Source organism: Azolla caroliniana, unplaced genomic scaffold, assembly GCF_043228905.1.
Source record: "Azolla caroliniana isolate FFs.n. ecotype wild unplaced genomic scaffold, voAzoCaro1.0.p SCAF_10, whole genome shotgun sequence".
Lineage (NCBI taxonomy): Eukaryota > Viridiplantae > Streptophyta > Polypodiopsida > Salviniales > Salviniaceae > Azolla > Azolla caroliniana.
This window is the reverse complement of record NW_028230445.1, coordinates 2,896,050-2,914,656: the sequence shown is the minus strand read 5'-3', so window position 1 is coordinate 2,914,656 and position 18,607 is coordinate 2,896,050. Positions and strand designations below refer to the sequence as shown.

Sequence of the window (18,607 nt, the reverse complement as noted above, 5' to 3'; positions counted from 1 at the left end):
CACAAAACAAATACATTCATTTACTTGATTTTTTATATATGTATTCACGACAACTTGATGAAACTCTTGTTGAGCACATTACTACAACTATCAGATCACCCTCGCACCCCCTTTGCTTAAACAAATATTAGATGATGATTATAGAATTATAATCCAAGGAAACCCTCTTGAGTCTTAGATACTTTGACCAATTCAGTGGCAACCCTCATGACAACACTTAATGGCTTTCCTGCTTCCCTAGGCAAAGCACCAAATCATGATTGATAATTACAAGGAACTTTGTGCATAATGTGGCACAATATTTCAACAAATTGAGATCCTTGGTCTAATGAGATGTTATGATTTTCCACATTGTGGTTTGAGTTGGATATAGTTGTAGAGAGGGGGAGGTGAGCACATGGGCAACCATACCTCTTGACACACTTGTAAATTATCTATTCGCATGCTTGGGAAATGGATTTTAGCAAAACAATCCCCCCCCACCCCCCCCCCTTTTCAAACGTACATGAGAAGGAATCAAATGTCCCCAAAAGTCAAATACTTTTTCTTGGGGTACAGTTGTGAAGACGACCGGACATCAACCACTCATAATTGAAATACACTCTAAATAGTTTACTCATGTATTAAGTCTTGATTGATAATTGCAAATCAAATCCACACAAGATGACACAAAACAATAACATTCATATAAATGAACAAGCAATACAAATAAATACACATTTACAAAGTATACTAAAAAGTGACATAATTTACCTATAATGAGAAATCAAATATACATGATCAATGATTTGCAAAAAAAAGGTAAAGCAAATACATCCATCAATGAAATTAGATGGTTTAGAGTCAAATTCTAATGATAAAAAGATATTTAAATTTGTTCCTTGTATGTCAACTGAAATAGTATTAATGCAAAGATTGTATTGTTTTACCATATGTGTACCCAGACAATCCTATGGGATTCATTACGATGTTCAAAGATAAATCATACAAATTGTCTCCTTCATCAACAAAAAAAGATTGATTTATCGATTTTTTGTGGTTGCTTCGGAGGATTGAATGGATCATTGACACAAAGATTAAGACCCATTAACATGTGGCCCAAATATAAAAACTAGTCAAATGGACCATATTTTGCTCCCTTTTTACTTGCAAAAAATGTTATAACTATGTTAGTAAACGTTTGACACTACTACTTAGTAATCACATGGATATGGGGCAAATGTAGAATCGTCAAGAATCAATGGTGACACTCATTGTATAGGTGGAGCATCTAGAAGAATTCATAGAGGTAACATCAACGTGACACTTCTAAAAAGCAAAGATAGTTTAAGAACTACATAAAGCAATAAGATGTTCAATGTTGCTTGTAGTAAGATTGAAGGGGAAAACCATTGGACATTTCCATTCGATAATATCTCATGGTTGTGCACATGGTGTTACTATGAAACTTTTTTGCTCCCTTTAGAATTATGTTCCATTCTCTTCACATAAAGAGAAGAGACAATAGGTATAAAAAGTACGAAAAAGATAATAATACACAATTACAATTTTTATAAACCTTGAGTGAAATGCGACAGAATTTTACAATAGACATACATTGGGATGACATAGGTACAATTTTTATAAACCTTCGAGTTACACGCTTGAAATGCAGGAGAATTTTACAATAGACATACATTGGTCTTTTTCATCCCAATGATAGAAACCTTCGCAAAAAAACACGTTATTGTACTTCTTTGTATAGGACATGTTAAGACCCCTAGTTTCTTTGGAGCTTTCGTTCCATGTTCCCCAAAAATTGGTTAGTTGTTTTTGTCATTTGCTTTTACTTATTGCCGCATCCAATCCTTCCTCACCTACAAGACCGACCCATCTCAAGGCTACGTAATATATTTATCCGTTAGATTAAATCCTTTGTCTCGCGAAGCAAAGAAATCGAAGTCGGGATGTTGGACTTTGAGTTGCCTTAGCCATGAATCTGCACAGTTTGCTAGCGATGTTATTCGTCGCTTGTCAGTTGCTCGAGCTAGTGCCCAAAATGGACCCCCAAGCTTATAAGAAACCAACCCAAATGGAGGTAGCTCCACAACCTTTCCTGATTTGATCCTCCATGAAGCATGATCATGGAGCCATTGTTCTTGCTCAAGCTTTACAATGCTTGGGTCTGACTTGATTGAACACGTGGTGAAATTGTTTTCAAAACCAGCTAACAAATTATTCTTCCTCGTTCCGCAATCAATTTGTGGATCTATGAACAACAAAAAGAGGTTGAACTCAACATGTTTGCAATGGAAAAGAATTATGCCACTTCCATGGGATAAACACATATTTTCAATTCATTTGGTAAAACAAAACCTTGTGACAATGGAGGGATCCAAAGAGTGTGGAACGTGAGGAAGCACGTCGATAAGTGGCTCATTGTAGGGCCAGTAGGTATTCGGTAAATCGGATACCTGACAGATCGTTGGAAAGGTAACGAACCACTGAAGAAATTCAGATCAACATTTTTCCAAGGAACAAAGCCTGAAATCAAGAGTATTTGTTCATTTTCATATCATCAAAAACCTTACCAAGCAACCGACACCCAACTCGCCGGAGACAATTCATTACTTCTTAGTGTATAAAGTTGAGGAAAATCAATAGCAAGCTCCCTGATCTGAATATGGACATACCATTATTATCACAAAGCTTGGCACATTACATAAACCAAATGTGAATAAATAAATGTGATTGGATCTTATGTATAATAAATATGTCTTTTTACTTATATCACGAGATTCCGTATGTTCGACCATATGCACACACCTTTCCTGCTAGGGGTGTTCGACCATATGGTGAACATTGCTCGAAATACTCAAAAATAAGGTCTCCGTGTCGGTCTCCTAGTTCACTTGAGATAGAGCTAAGCCTATCTGAGGAGAAAGAGCTTAGGCTATCCCATTGATCACACTTCATATGAAACCTCAACATTTTCTCATTCTCATTATCGCTCCCAAAATCACTTACACTCCTCGTGTCACTCATATCACTCCAATCGCTCTCGTCACCATACCGTCTGATAAAACCGTGATAAAATAGAGTCAATATAAAATTATGCCTTTGGATAAGGAAGGGAAAAACGCAAAAAGTTTTCCAAAGAAAAGTGATTATAAATTTTTTCTCCTCAAAAGTTGAGAATGATGCACAACCAAATTGGGGATAAAAGAGGATCCCGATTATTTGTTTCGTAACACCAATCCTAGTTAAGTAAGGAACTACGACATAAACCCACAAAAAGTTAGTTTCATTTGAGATTTATATAGTCTCAACAAGAGAATATTGATCAAAATATGCACTTGATGGTATTTAACCTACAAAACCCTCCTAAGGCATTCACATTTTCATGCCATTATTATGCATGGCCATAAAAGCAACTCGAATTGGGTTAGAGATGATCTCTGAGATATACCTCAAACGATAGTTCAATGTTCCTTGCAACTCGATTTGAACCAGTGATTATCTTTGATATATATCTTCAACGGCATTTCAACAAAAGGATGTATGTATGTATATCTTTCCTTTACATCCTTTGTTGCAAATATATTCATAAGTAACCCATATATCTTTTCCCTTGCAACTAGATTTCATTAGTAACTCTTATGCATACACATGCTTTCATTCAGAAACCAAATTCCACAAGTCCTTACATATACATTGCACACATACATACACATACTTTCATTTTGCAACTCAATTCCATAAGTCCTTAGAGATATATTACAACATACACATACATGCACATACATGCACATGGTAAAGCTTTCCGTTTAGCAACTATCATTTAACATACATATAAACACACACATAGACATGCATATATATGTAATAAACCTTTCCTTTTTGCAACTAGATGCCCCAATATAAGAAATGCATTCCTCTAAATCTTCTTGTTTAGATACCTTTTGTTGAAGCCAGGGTGGAGGTAGATCTGCATGGCAGAGAGATAGGGCACATAGTATTGCATTATTGTCTCACTACCACATGGCAATGCAAGTGGAACCCCTGCTCCATACACACTCCACTCATCATAACACCTCCACAACTCATCCAATGTGAATGCACATATGCTCTGCTCATTATATTGTTGTTGCCTCCATAGACTATCCTCAACCATAACCTGTGGATCATCATCAGAAACAACAAAATGCACAAATTGCTTTCTTCCTTTGAATGTTACACAAAAGATCCATGCCTAGTAAAGACACATACAAGAAACATAGACACCATATTATCATCATAAAATACACAAATTGATTTCCTCTTTTGAAAACACAAAACATCCATGCCTAAGTAAAGACACATACAAGAAACATAGAGATCATATTATCATCATAATGAACGATAGAATGATCGAGTCACAGAGAAAGCAACAAATCAAAATATGAAATTTGCTCAACAATATACACATTTACTTACCAACATGTATCGACTTTGCCTCAACTATGTCATGTGTATTTGCTCAATAACACGTTTCTATTTTGTCTCAACCATATACATATTTGCTCGACAACATGTCATGTTGACTTTGTCTCAACAATGTATATATTTGCTCAACAAGAAATGTAATATTTTGTCTGAACAATATGACATGTATCTGCTCAACAATAACATGTATAGATTTGCATAAAACAACATATAGAATAGGCTAACAATGTATATTAAGCCTGAATAGCAGCATATAGATTTTCCTAATAATTACATGCTACGGTTTGCTCAGCAGGATAATAAAGATTTGCCTAGAGACACACCAACTTTCATTTACAAACAGTTGGATTCTGTCTCTGAAAATGGTATCATATACACCAAGGTCCTATTAACAAGATATAGACTTTGCTCACCAAAAAACATTTAGATTTTCGCTCAGATTTGTATACATAAAATAGAACTAACCTCCAAACAATATGTATTTGGATTTGCTTTCAATACAAAACCAGGTAAGAGATTTAATCACCTACAATATTAGTTCAAATATATCTTTCAAAATCAATATACATAGTAAATTAAAAATACCTTGGGTGGACATGAAACTGTAACTGATGGAGTGATGTGATCCAAGAAGCAATCTAGATTAGACCTTCTAAGAAGAGCAGCAGAGTCATGATCATGAGAATCTGAGGAGCTTTGTATTGTTACCACATCCTTCTCATCATGAATTGGTTTCATATCTTTAGAGCCATGTATAGGAATACTATGTTTCCTCCTTGTGGATGCCCACACAGAGCATTGAGCCATGACAATAACACTTACAGATATATAATTGAATTATTTTCTGTTCTTATATAATTCTTTTTCTCTAGGGAAAAATGGCTGTGAATCGAATTTTTGTGGCTAAACTTGGGTTGGAGACATATACATATATATATAGCCTTTCGCTCATAATAATATCATATATATATAAGTAATATAACTTAGTTACAATTGGCTTAAGAAGAAAAATAGGCTTCTTTTTCCCCCCATGAAAAGCTCTTGCGATAAAAGTCGACCAAAAAATGTACAGTGAAGCTTTTTCCTTCTTCTTTTTTCTTTAACTGTTCAAAAACGATGGGAAGGAAGTAGGGAGAATAATGAGGGATTGCTTAAAAAGCACATAAACAGAAAATGTACATATAAATAAATATTCGCATCACAAAGGTCTTCTACTTTTTCATACAATTAATTAGCCGTAGGCATAGGACCTAGAATAAAACCATATCTATAGTCTCTGTTGATGAACGGCAAATCGCCCAAAATGATTAATAACGTCGTGAGGAATGGAAAGTGGCTAAAAAAGATCAAATGACCAATTAAGGAATGAAAAATCCCCCAAAATTCTATTAGGTTTTAGGTAAGAGGAATGGGAAATGGACCTATTGAAATTTTAACCTTGGGAGGATTAATGGAGCTTTGGTTTCCCCGAAATATCATAAAACCTGTTTAAGAAGAAGAGGATTATTGGAGAAGAAGAATGTATGTATATCGCCCAAAATGATTGAAATACTTAAGAAGGAATGCCGCAGTAATGGTGATGATGATTGATAAATGGCAACAAGAATTGGGAATAATGGTTTAAAGCATCTGATAAATGGTAATGGTGATTCATAAATAGCAGCAAGAATTGGGGATGAATGGTTGAAAGCATCTGCTTCAATGGTAATGGTGATGGTGATTGATAAATGGCAACAAGAATTGGGAATAATGGTTTAAAGCATCTGATAAATGCTAATGGCGATTCATAAAAAGCAGCAAGAATTGGGGATGAATGGTTGAAAGCATCTGCTTCAATGGTAATGGTGATGATGATTCATAAATGGCAACAAGAATTGGGAATACTGATTTAAAGCATCTGATAAATGGTAATGATGATTCATAAATAGCAGCAAGAATTGGGGATGAATGGTTGAAAGCATCTGCTTCAATGGTAATGGTGATGATGATTCATAAATGGCAACAAGAATTGGGAATAATGGTTTAAAGCATCTGAACAATGGTAATGGTGATTCATAAAAAGCAGCAAGAATTGGGGATGAATGGTTGAAAGCATCTGATCAATGGTAATGGTGATGGTGATTCATAAATAGCAACAAGAATTGGGAATAATGGTTTAAAGCATCTGAACAATGGTAATGGTGATTCATAAATAGCAACAAGAATTGGGGATGAATGGTTGAAAGCATCTGCTTCAATGGTAATGGTGATGGTGACTCATAAATAGTATAAAGAATGAGATGAGTAGTTAATATGGTAAATCATAAATTATGGTAGCAATTAGAAGTCATTCATCAATCATCATTATCTTCTTCCTTGCCAAACCTCATGTTTTTTGATTGTTTGTTCTTTGGTTATGGATAACTTATAAGCATCAATCATGTCATAATCCTTTGGGAGAAGACCAGATTTTGGACACTTCCACACCCACACCCACTCTAATTCTCACTTCCTAACAATTCAAAGTTTTGTTTTGGGGGGGGGGGGGGGGGGCTTCTAGGAGCCTCCTTCACATGATGTGGTGTCATTTGGTTGGTTAGTTAGTTGGTTGGTTGGTCGGATTTATACCTACATTTGTTCTCCTATTATATGCCCTTGAGAGCCTCTCTCTTCCTCCCTCTCTCGTCTTCGTTCGGTTCTGAGCAGGGGCCGAGTTTCGATCCCACAAGGTTTTGTTTGTACCACGACGAAAAATCCCTCTCCCCTCCTTCATGCTTTAATATAACAACTCCCGGCTTGCACCTTTTTGTTGCCGAGGTGTAAACAAGCTTAGCCAGATCTGCTGGGAGTACATGACTTAAGTCCCCTAACCCCCTTGGTTTCAATGTTGTCCTATTATACATCTCATTTTTGTGCTTTTGTTGTCGATGTTATAACATCCCTTGCTATAGATGGATCGACTAGGAAAGAGGCAATAAAGTTCCCTCCTCTTTGTCACAACCCCCATACTCCTTTCTAGATCGATTTGGCCAAGTAAATTAAAATTATAGCATTGAATTTGGGTTTCAAACATAAAGAGCCAAGGGGTCTCTTTCCCATGGTGAAATTCACCTAAAGTTGATTGTGACACATCCATCTGCATATTCTTTTCTTCACAAATGACTATGTTTTGTGCCTTGTGATGGCATGTCAGTACCACATTAATAAAATGATATGATCCAATTATGCTTGTCTTCAATCGTAATTCCTTGATTTGTTGTGGAAAGGTTTATGTTATTATAATCAACACAATGACAACTTACAAAATTCCTTCTTCAATGTAAGTTTAACCAAGGCGATTCATTAAAAACTAGAAATTTTGTATAGTATGACGGGCTTCAGCAAATGTAACCAAAAGTTGGATGCCCTTTTCCTTGATAATAATGACACTTGAATGTTATATATGTGGTTAAATTTTGAGTTTAATTTAGAACATATATTTGCTTGATTAATCATTGGCTAGAAACTGCCAAATACCTACAATTAGTTGACTTATGGTAATTGCTCTTAAAACAATCTAAACAAGGAGAATGGCCTATATGATTATAATATATAACAAGTCATATGATTGGGAATCTATTAATATGTCACCTTCTCATCATGTCAATTGCAATGTTCTATTGTCTTCTCATTGTGCTTTGTGTCATGAAATACGTGAAAATATTTTGCATGAAAGTTTGTTAAGTAATGTCCTACTTCGTTACTCTCAACATCCACACAGAGGAATTAATTGTGCGATTTAACAGATGGTAATAAATGAAATTAAGGTGAAAAAGAGAGTGTTTATCACCTACCCCCAACGTTCTAGAGGTCGCAACATTAAGTAGAGGAGCAAGAGATGTTCTTGTGTTGTTAGTCGAGGAGCACAAAAGAGTGAAGATCCTAGACAAATGAAGCTAAGGTGAAAGATCGTGTGTTTATCTCCTCCCCCTCCTCTTTAGAGGTTTGTTGTCAAACAACCATAAGTGGGGCAACACATGTTGTACTTACATATGTAGCATCGGTGGTGGTTACCTGTCAACTATGAACAACCAACAAGAGGTGGTTGATACTCACATAGGCTAGAGTTCACTACAAAATGAAGTCCTTATTGACATACATTGAGAAAGTGTAGTTAATGCAAAAATGCTAGTGACATGAACAAAAGTAGAATCAACACAAATGAAGGCAAAGATAGAGTCTATTAAGAGTGACACATGTTGACTCTTAAGGGGGAAGGGGGATTACATTGATAGATTAGGATCATTGCTTTACTAATGGAAACACACGAGGAGCACAACTCTACTTTGAAGACGGGTCCATTGAGGCTAACTCTAATTCAAAGATTACTTTGGTTAACTAATCTTTGAAGTGTCGTCTAGAGAAAGACAGATAGAAAAACAGAGACAAACAAACACAATATCAACTATTGATTCATGAGTTGGTCCCCTTGGTTTCAATTTGTGAAGGGAGTTGAGAGCAAATCCGGGCACCGTTTGAGAGCACACACATAGAGAGACAATTGTCTTCGCTTTAGGTTTTTAGATAGACACATATATATGAAGGTTAATGTATGCGAAGGGTGTGTTCATGCTCGTTCACTAATAAAAGGCATGATTGTTTTATTCCCAACTCTTTGTTATAACCCTTTATTCCCAACTCTTTGTTTTATTTGGATGCTAGGACAAGATAGATGATTGTTTGATCGTGTGAGTGTCATTCTTGTTTACAGATATTATAGCCTATCGACTATGTCAAGTACCAACTACTATATACCTTAATACTAATAATGGCCTTGTAATTTGATACTCAACCCCTTTATAGTTATAGGTGACTAATCATTTGTCTACATTAATTGTTATAACATGACAACCCACTAAATGGTAAACAAGGTCATAAACAACAATGCATAGATATCCATAAAGTTTGCAAGTAGTAGGCTAAATATTGTATAACACATTCATGCTTAGAAAATAATCATAAAGTTGAGGACAATAAATTAGCAAAGATTCATTTGATGAGTAATGCGTCGTGATTCTATATTATATGATATATTTTTCTAAGTAGACGTGCAATTAAAAAATAGTTTGCCATGCAAGAACAAAGAGTAGAAGAGGAGAGGCATAAAGATCATCACACAATATCCCAATGTTGGGAACTTGATCACCATGGCCATAAAATTGTGGGTTCAATCCCCTCGAATGTCCCGTAAAAAAATAGGCATAAATGTTCACTTTATGTATTCACATAACAAGGTCTTTGGACCTCAAATTGTGAGAGAACAATCACCTAGGGAGGGTCAACCTGTTGTGAGATATCCACAATGCACATTATTCATTGGCAAGTAATATGGTCCAAGAGGAAATGACCCTACGACAACATTAATCGAGTAATGTTGGTCACCATAAAAAGAGAATATACCATGTATATGGCAAACCATTGGTCATAAAAAGAAAAAAGAAACCGTATACCTTAGCAATACATTAGGAGTTGTGTCAATAAACACTTGTTGCATGTTGTATGACTCCCAATAACAAACAAAGAAATGGTCATCCTAACATACCATAATAACGTATACTTATTTTACTTGTAAAATGAGACGAATAATAATAAAAAATAACAAATATTGTATTTACTTTATGTTACCCCAAACTTTACATGGATCTCAATTTCTCTTCCCTCTCTTAGTACAATATATGTTGGGAAGTTGTTTTCCATGAGTATGAAGGGTTTTAAGGACTCTTCTCGCTTTTAGGTAGAGTGTGTGCATTCCTATTTTAGCCCATTTATCGGTTGTAATCCTCAAAGTTATCAATAATAATGCTATAAGCTCCCATGGCTCCCCTTCTCTCTCGAGATACCAAATCATTTTGTGGGACATTAAATGTTAATATATATGTATTGGAAACCCAAAAGACTATGCCCATCTCACTTGGGGCTTTTCCACATTTAGAAAAGAGAGTTGTAAGAGTATGAAGTAAATATTAGTGCCACCACTCCGATGAGCAATGTGGGAGCGAGGGTCACATTTAGAAGATAGCGTGTTCCTAGGTAGCCAGCTAGAGTGATAGTAGCATCTGCAACCACTCGAGCAAGTGTTCCCGCTTCAGTGGAAAGTAACCCATTATTGTATGTGCCTCGAGAAAGCCGAGATGACATGACCTTTGATAGTAGCGATAAGTTCACCCCTATTTAATAAAGAAAACACCAAATTATATCATGAGCTTGATGACATGACAAAAAATATTACATTGGTACTAAACACATGAAGAGATGATGAAATGTCGGACACATGTTTCGTTATATATTCCATACAAAGTACTTGCCTTCTAGAACTTCTGCTGCCACAAAGGTAATCAATGATCCAATAACGTATTGTATTATCGAATATGGCACGGGTCCAGCAAACGAGATTGCTAACCCCAAGCATGTGATAAATTCTGATGCAAAAAGAATTTGCCTACAATAGGAAACATAGCATTAAAACATGCAAAATGATGTAGAAAGTAAGTTCTAGCTTAAAGAAAATGGATTCACATTCAAAAAGTACTAGATTAGATATACCGTCAAGCCAACTTATGACTAGTTTCATCTTTTCATGTATGTATGTATGTATGTATGTATGCATGTATATATATATATGTATATATGTACATAATAAGCTTTTGAGTTGAGAAACATATAATGTTTTTGTTAGATTTACCTGTCCTCAAATATGTTGCTGATATAACTACCAACGAGATAGTTAACGGGCAACACGGTCAATCCAAGAAGCCCGAGGAATCCTGCTACAGTTCGTGTCGTCCAATCAAAATAATATGATGTGACCACACTCGATTCGGACAAGACGATTTCCATGGCATATTTTAGCATGAAATAGATAAAGAGCTGGACCTGCAAAGGTATAACAAAGATTGTGAGGTATATACTGATGATAGTACAATGGTTGTAATCAGATAATGAAAGATTATATCCTTCATTACGTAGGTTCTAATCCAAGAAAGAAAATTCCCTTCATAACCTTTAAAGGCCATGTCCTGTTAGAATATGATACGATTCATTACATAGTTTTTAATGCAATAATGGAAAATTTTCCTATATGATTTTTGTTACCTTCACTAATACAGTTACAAAACTATATGTTCTTTGAACCAATTTTAATCCCATATGGAAGATTATGTTTACGTTCCATCAAATATGTCTTTAGAGCTTAAGATGATTACATACATGGTTAGTCAAAGAATCAAAACATTTCTATATTTTATATTTTTATCTTTGCACACATTGTTAGAAAGACCGTATGGTTTGCTGTATGGTTTTTAATCGAATAATGAGCTGGAACTAAGTCAAGCATATGCTTCATCATGACAATTCTTTTGAGTGGAAAATTTCATAAAAACTTTAGTTTTTAGTTTCATCAATGTGAAAATTTTCACAGAATGTTTTTTTTTTTTACCTTCACTGGTGTTGTCAGAAGACTGTACGCTTCAGAGATCGAAGTAGCAGGCTTATTGGATTCATCCTTCTCATCAGTGCTCTCGGCACCCACATCTTCACAATCACCAATATCTTGCCCAAAACTTCTCATAACAGGGTCTAAAAGTGGTTGAGTAATAAGAACCCCTTTATCTAGTAGTACATCGGCATGACCATTAGCATTATCAAGTGTTGTGATAGTGGCTGGCTTCAATTTCGGCTTCACGTGTGACGATGTACCAATATTGCTCGGCATTCGAAGGGGTTCTTTGAAACATATGAGAAGCCATACGATATATATGAGCCACGCCCCCGCCATAACCCATCCAGGAAGTGTATTTGCATTAAAGGTGAAACCCAGGAATGTTGTCTCTACTTCAAATACTGCCGCTAGTGCAGGGCCCACTGCCATACCTAGTGCACTGGCGCTGACAAACCCTGCCGATGCTTTTAGGCGTGTCTTCATCGGAACCCAATCGCTTATATATCGTCGGTTAACTGCTCTTGCTGACCCTAACCTGGTGATGATAAATGCAAAACAGAGCAGTTTTAAATCATCCTCTTATAATCCCGAGACGCTCTAATTCAAACAGGCCAGTTTCAAATCATCAGCAAGTATAGGCACATTTTACTTGAATACATATTTGTACATGGTCTCATGTATCTTGGCTTTTTCAAGATAATTTTAAACATTTGCCATAATTTATTTGCACAAACAAGGCAGTTTACTAGAAGTCCACATAGAACCACTATTAACTCGATCAGCCATAAAGATACAACTACCAACATTGTCCTAAACTTGTTTTCATGTTTTAATAATTCAGAAGAAGTTTTAGAGCCACACTTCAGTGAAAATATACTAAAACATCGTCACAGATAACTTGAATATTAACTTCTTTGAAACCAATTAAAACATTCTCTCTTACCTACTTCTTTTCATAAATTTATCAGGTTATATTTCTTTGAAAGCTACTATTTTGATGATTATTAAGGATTTTTTGACCTTTTACACGCATGTAACCAACCAGTAAACACTCTCCCTACTGTTAAGGTAATAAATGAAAATTGCTAATACTGTATAATCCAGGTTTCTCATGTATATCCTAGGTTGCTATGCATAGGGAAACTTATGGTTAAAACACCTTTTATAAAGTAGATTTATATCTATATTTAGCAAACACCTTAAGTGATTTTGAAGTTGGAACTTACCCACAAAAAATTCGTCCCAAAAGAAGAAGCGGAAGAGATTTGAGGTCGTAAGCAACAGCATACATCAAATTCCCCACGAGCAAGACAATACTACTAAAAATAAGCGGGTGGTTATAAGACGTGTTCGACCAAGCACTGAAGTAAACTGAAGACACAAGCTGTGCCACAGCCATGGAGCCTATAATAACACCACATAATGTAGAGGCAGCTCCGAGGCTTTCTGAATATTTGTCGGCCGTGGGCACAACTATATATGTGTTCACCATATAAAGGAATGTGTTTCCGAGGTTAAGCAGTAGAGACATGAAGTGATACTGTTTGGTCACAAAGTCATCCTCGTCCCGCGGTCGCTCTTCCTCCTTATCTAGCAGTTGTTTTGCTACGAATTTGAGAAAATTGGTTGAGTCAGTTAGCCTCTCTTGGGCCACTTTTATAGAGGAAATGACTGGATCCTGATGACATAAAAAATTATAAACAAACGTCAGGTAAGTGAACGAACAAACTTGTGTGTATATGTATGCATTGGGTGTCTGTGTGTGTGTAACATATGTAAGTGTGGATGAATGTGCGTATATATGCATATGTATGCATGTACCTAGATTGTATACATATGCATTTATAATCTACCCTATTAGGCTGAAAAGAGAACCTAACCTCAAGGAAGCTTGATCCAGGTTCATCATAAAGTGACCTTGTTTGATTTCTCAGTTCTGCTAGGCTACGTGTAAGCGCACCGACCATGGCTCCTATCCCCTGTATATATTTCAAGTTACTTATAAATCAATCAATCATAAGATACATACAACAAAGTAAAATATTGATCAGAAGAATAAGTGTCTGGAGGCAGTGTATTCCCACGACGACTCTGATCATAGCATTATTGTTAATATTTGACACTATCGCCTTGTTGAAGTGGTTTGACACATTATCATTGTCCATGAGAAAGATCACTAAATTGGTAGAAACATTGTTTTTATTCACTGAGGATAGATCTATCTGAAGGCATCACATAAAAGAACTGATTGGATGTGTCCCAACAGATAATATCTAATCAGGTGTGAGGTATATTGCCTCACATAATCAAAATATTGGTGATGGGCTTGGCAGTCACTTCATAGTATCAATGCACTGATACATATCTCCTTCAACATTCAAAATCAATTTAATATCCAAAATTCGACCGTTGTGTTACAGTTGGAGTCTCACCCATCACAATTTAATAGACCATGGAAAAGCTGCAGGCACCATTGCAGGTCAATTCCTCAAGGAACCAGGAACTGAACTAGTATTAAGAACTTTCATGCAGGTGGTACCTTTACCAGAAATATTTCAAAAATATGTATGATTCTGTTTGACGGAATCGTCAATTTCCAGGATGATGACAAGTGGGTGTATAACACATGTAGGCAACATGGGCATACTGCTTGGATGTGTACAAGTGAGCTACTCATCCTCATTAAGACTCATGGTAATAAACAAAGGTTTAGTAAAATCCAAAACAAGTTCTACTTATGATTAGGAATGTTCAGCACGTTGAATCACAACAAACTGCATAGTTTGAACCCAAATAACATTACCGAAGAACGAGCCCAATAACCTCTAGTATTATCAGTATTAAAACAAGAAGAGAGATCTGAATTGAAAAGATGGGAAATAGTAGTGGTAAAAGAATCCTCAACCCTGAATATTTTTGTGTTCCAAGCGAAGGACTGACAGAGTATGTCCAAAGAGGGTTATACTCTGGTTGCACTGGGTAATATTACTTGTAAATCTAAGAAGAGGATTTATCCACGATCAGTTAAGCTCTACAGGGAAGGAGGAACTTCTGTACTAGTAGTAGAACCAAACATAGAATATAACGTATTCAAAAATCCCCCATGAAAACACAAGAATGTTCACATAGAAATAATGTCAAATAACTTCTCAATTCCCCACGGAAACATGAGAGTGTTCACATAGAAATAATGTCATTTAACTTCTCAATCCAGAGAAAAGACTAGGTTTCACAGAACTAGATTTTGCTTTTTTCTAGCAAAATAGAAATATAACATATTCAACAAATCCCCATGGAAACATGAGAATGTTCACATAGAAATAATGTCATTTAACTAGATTTTGTTTTTTTCTAGCAAAATAGCAAGGACTTACCCATTGATCAGTTTGCTGGATTCAACTACTTTACTAATACAGTAGAAAGACTTTGTGATATTTGACTACTCTTCTAGAATAGTACCAAATTTGGCTCTCTAGATTGACCAAGTTTTCTAGAATAAATATAGCTAGACTTGATGAGGGGATTAAACCAGATTGACCACATCAACTACTAGCGTATATATAGCTAGACTAGGTGAGGGGATTAAACCAGATTGACCACGCTGACTTCTAACATAAATATAGCTACACTAATTGACTAGACTAAAATCAATAACTTGACTAGTTTTGGGGGGATGTAAGCTAGATTTGATTTCCTCGCAGTAAATTGCAATTGACTTGAGAAATTAAACTAGATTAACGATGACTGCATTTCACCCATTAACCAGATATAGACTCAGGTGATTAAAACTGTTCTAACAAATACTTTTCTGGCACATAATAGCAAAGAACATGTTGTGTTCCAGTCTGCCACTTAGCTGTGAAAGCTACGAAAGCACTTTGTGGCACCTTAAAATTGGATTAATGAATCTCCAGCATATAATGGCAAGAAAGGCATTGTGTTCAGCCTGCCACTTAGACAAAAGCTATAAAACCACTGTCGGCATAACATCATGAAGTTTCCACATACGACAATTTATGTCAGACCAGCTCAATCCCACTATTTCATTTTGGTCATATTGCAGTGCTAGGCTTACCAAGGTACACACATAACTACACTATAACCACTGATCCCTATCAAAGGACAGACTAAAGCCCCTTCTGATTTTTTGTGAAAGTGTTCAACAAAACTAGATATTACTAGTTTCCTTGAATCATTATTACTTGCAAAACTAAAATCCTAGATCTCCAGAACAAGTACTCAGAAACAAGTAGGTATAAATGACTATGAAATGAATCAACAAAATAGGATGGGCTGTAATTCTAAACAAGTAGGTATATAACATCCAACTGACGACATGTAGCCTCAGAAACAAGTCTCTAGATGAATCGATTACTTGATAATTATCACATAATATAACCTAGGAACCAGACTTATAAAAGAACTTCAAAACATTTGATTCAATAAAACACAAAATAATGTAGCAAGCTAAAGGTAATAATAAAAGGGAATTGATCACATGGGTATGGCAACTGACCACGTGCCTGAAAACTTGCTGCAGTTGCGAGTAAGGATGGTTCGACCGGCTTGCCACATAGTAGTCCGTGAGACGATGTGATGCCCTCTTATCGAACTTCTTCAGGATCTTCCGTATCCCAATTGCATTGATCTCCACATAATGCAAGAGGTCCAGGAGTTGCATGCCCACTGACCGATACGCATCCACACATGCCGCGATGCGTGCATCGTCCCCACTGTCTTTTGCGAGCTCCCGTTCTACACCCAGGGCAGATAAACGAGCCGCCAAGTGGCCCTGTTGCTCGATTAAGAACAATACGATCTTCTCGATTTGGCAATCCAACATCCTTGTGAATTGCTTCCTCAACGCTTCCTTTTCAGATTCATCGGCCCCTTCTTGTAACTTCTCCATATATGTCTTTAGTTTACCTTTCATCAGCTTGTAGTTTATGTAGTACCTGGTTCATATGCATCAAACATGGACTATGTAGCACATGACGGTCGGGATGAAATACTAAAAGCTATACTCTACCTCAATATAATTTATGGATTTATTACAGCTTCACTAGATATTCACGATATAGTGCAATAATTTTAGATTAGCATCATATCAAAACAAATTATACATTGGGGAAAATAATGATTCATATATATCATAAGCTTGTAAATAATAATGTTGCTACAGATACACAACATACCCTATCAGCTACACAACAATATTAGGAAAATTAGCATGTGAGAAAGCATGATTCACTAGAATTATTGATATTGTTATGCCCTTGAAAATCAATGTCAATTGAAGCATAATGGATTAGCTAACACTGTTTTTGAAAATTTATTGAGTAATGAAATAATTTCATATATATATATATATATACACACACACACAATCTTTAGTACATTTGGTAATACAACACAATACCATATCTTACCTTATATGTGTGATGATGACATTGTATTTAAGGGAGTACATTTGCATGGTAAAGTATATTACATTACTGACTAATATTGTTCTACCCATTGCAGACATTATAAATATATACATACATACAGACAATGTATATATGTATGTATTGAATATATATGGATAAGTAATTCAGCATTACTAATACACAGCATACACATCCACATGTATGTGTAGGTGCATGTGTATGTTGCCTAACTAATTTATATTGGTTTGGGAAAACCCCCTACTCCCTAAGTTTCTCTTTATCGATCCCCGAATGTAGTTAGTAACTCTAACAGGCCATGATTCCAAGAGCAGTTATAAGTGCTATTGAATTTGGGCAAATATTTTATGAGACATTTCTTCTTCTTCCCATTGATTACATGTGCTATATATAATTTGGGTCATCATAGGGTGGTCAATTCATCCCCTCTTCTCTTTTTCAGTGGGTGACTTTGCAACTGGGGCATCAAAGGAAATAACAAAGAAAAACACAGGGACAGGTGGGGAAATAAAGAAAAACTGATCTAATATGTAATGGGAGGTATTAAAACTTACTGTTTCCATTCCGGAATCCGTTCTTCTCTCAGTTTTTTTCCGAATCCCACCATAGCTACGAACAGGGGATGGAGGAAACCTGTAACTGTAAGACCTGTGGAAAAAGGAATAGATTGTTTATTGAAAACATACACCATTTTCTCACAAGATGAAGCATTATTATTACGCTAACAACTCAATGTCAGATTGATACATTTAATCAGCATACACACACGCGTGCATAGTTTGAACCTTTACTCTCTCTCATTCACATTATCAATGATCTAATAAGAATCATCTCCTGATTAATCTGATGAAACTAGATGGATGCTACATAAGAGACACCTCCTGATTAATCACATGGAGCTTGATGAATATAACATAAGAATACTTTCATGATTAATCTGATGAAGCTAGATGAATGCTACATCAGGGCCATCTCCTGATTAACATGATGAAGGGAGATTAATTCTACTCAAAAGAAACATCTCTTCATTCATCTGGTTGAAAATAGCTTGAAAAATCACGAACATATGCGACTACTCAGATATATGTTTAAAGGAAAAGACTGACCGGGGGGCTGCTGCTATTAAATCTGTAACATTCTTGAAATCATTCTTCAGGATACACATCAAAAAGTACTTACAAAAATCTCTTGTTCTATTTGCCCTTTTTTCTTTTTAAGAGAACAAATCATTCTTTAATTA

At 35.8% G+C, this 18,607-nt stretch overlaps 2 protein-coding genes across 2 annotated transcripts; both read right to left on the bottom strand.

The window, feature by feature from the left end:
* Positions 1-1,603: 1,603 nt before the first annotated feature.
* Positions 1,604-5,256, bottom strand: LOC147858697 (uncharacterized). Its single transcript, XM_087325897.1, has 6 exons — positions 5,050-5,256; positions 3,939-4,156; positions 2,806-3,055; positions 2,571-2,656; positions 2,356-2,453; positions 1,604-2,248 (listed from the first exon to the last, which is right to left on the bottom strand). Exons 1-6 carry the CDS (start codon positions 5,200-5,202, stop codon positions 1,881-1,883), a joined length of 1,173 nt encoding a protein of 390 aa, XP_087182023.1. The 5' UTR covers positions 5,203-5,256; the 3' UTR covers positions 1,604-1,880.
* Positions 5,257-10,071: 4,815 nt separating this feature from the next.
* LOC147858696 (SPX domain-containing membrane protein OsI_21475-like) lies at positions 10,072-18,101 on the bottom strand. The gene is made up of 8 exons (XM_087325899.1): positions 17,922-18,101; positions 16,437-16,875; positions 13,801-13,899; positions 13,147-13,598; positions 11,918-12,455; positions 11,165-11,355; positions 10,788-10,921; positions 10,072-10,649 (listed from the first exon to the last, which is right to left on the bottom strand). The coding sequence occupies exons 1-8, from the start codon at positions 18,056-18,058 to the stop codon at positions 10,411-10,413; spliced, it is 2,229 nt and encodes a 742-aa protein (XP_087182025.1). The 5' UTR covers positions 18,059-18,101; the 3' UTR covers positions 10,072-10,410.
* Between the last annotated feature and the right edge of the window lie 506 nt (positions 18,102-18,607).

Excerpts from the sequence above, each read along its gene's own strand:
- LOC147858697 (XM_087325897.1), bottom strand. The coding sequence starts at position 5,202 with ATGAAACCAATTCATGATGAGAAGGATGTGGTAACAATACAAAGCTCC. Across the intron at positions 2,454-2,570 it reads AGTTGGGTGTCGGTTGCTTG|GTATCCGATTTACCGAATAC; the intron begins GTAAGGTTTTTG and ends ACGATCTGTCAG. Across the intron at positions 2,249-2,355 it reads GATCCCTCCATTGTCACAAG|ATCCACAAATTGATTGCGGA; the intron begins GTTTTGTTTTAC and ends TGTTGTTCATAG.
- LOC147858696 (XM_087325899.1), bottom strand. The coding sequence starts at position 18,058 with ATGGTGTATGTTTTCAATAAACAATCTATTCCTTTTTCCACAGGTCTT. Across the intron at positions 13,599-13,800 it reads CTGGATCAAGCTTCCTTGAG|GATCCAGTCATTTCCTCTAT; the intron begins GTTAGGTTCTCT and ends TTATGTCATCAG. Across the intron at positions 11,356-11,917 it reads TTCTGACAACACCAGTGAAG|GTCCAGCTCTTTATCTATTT; the intron begins GTAAAAAAAAAA and ends ATACCTTTGCAG.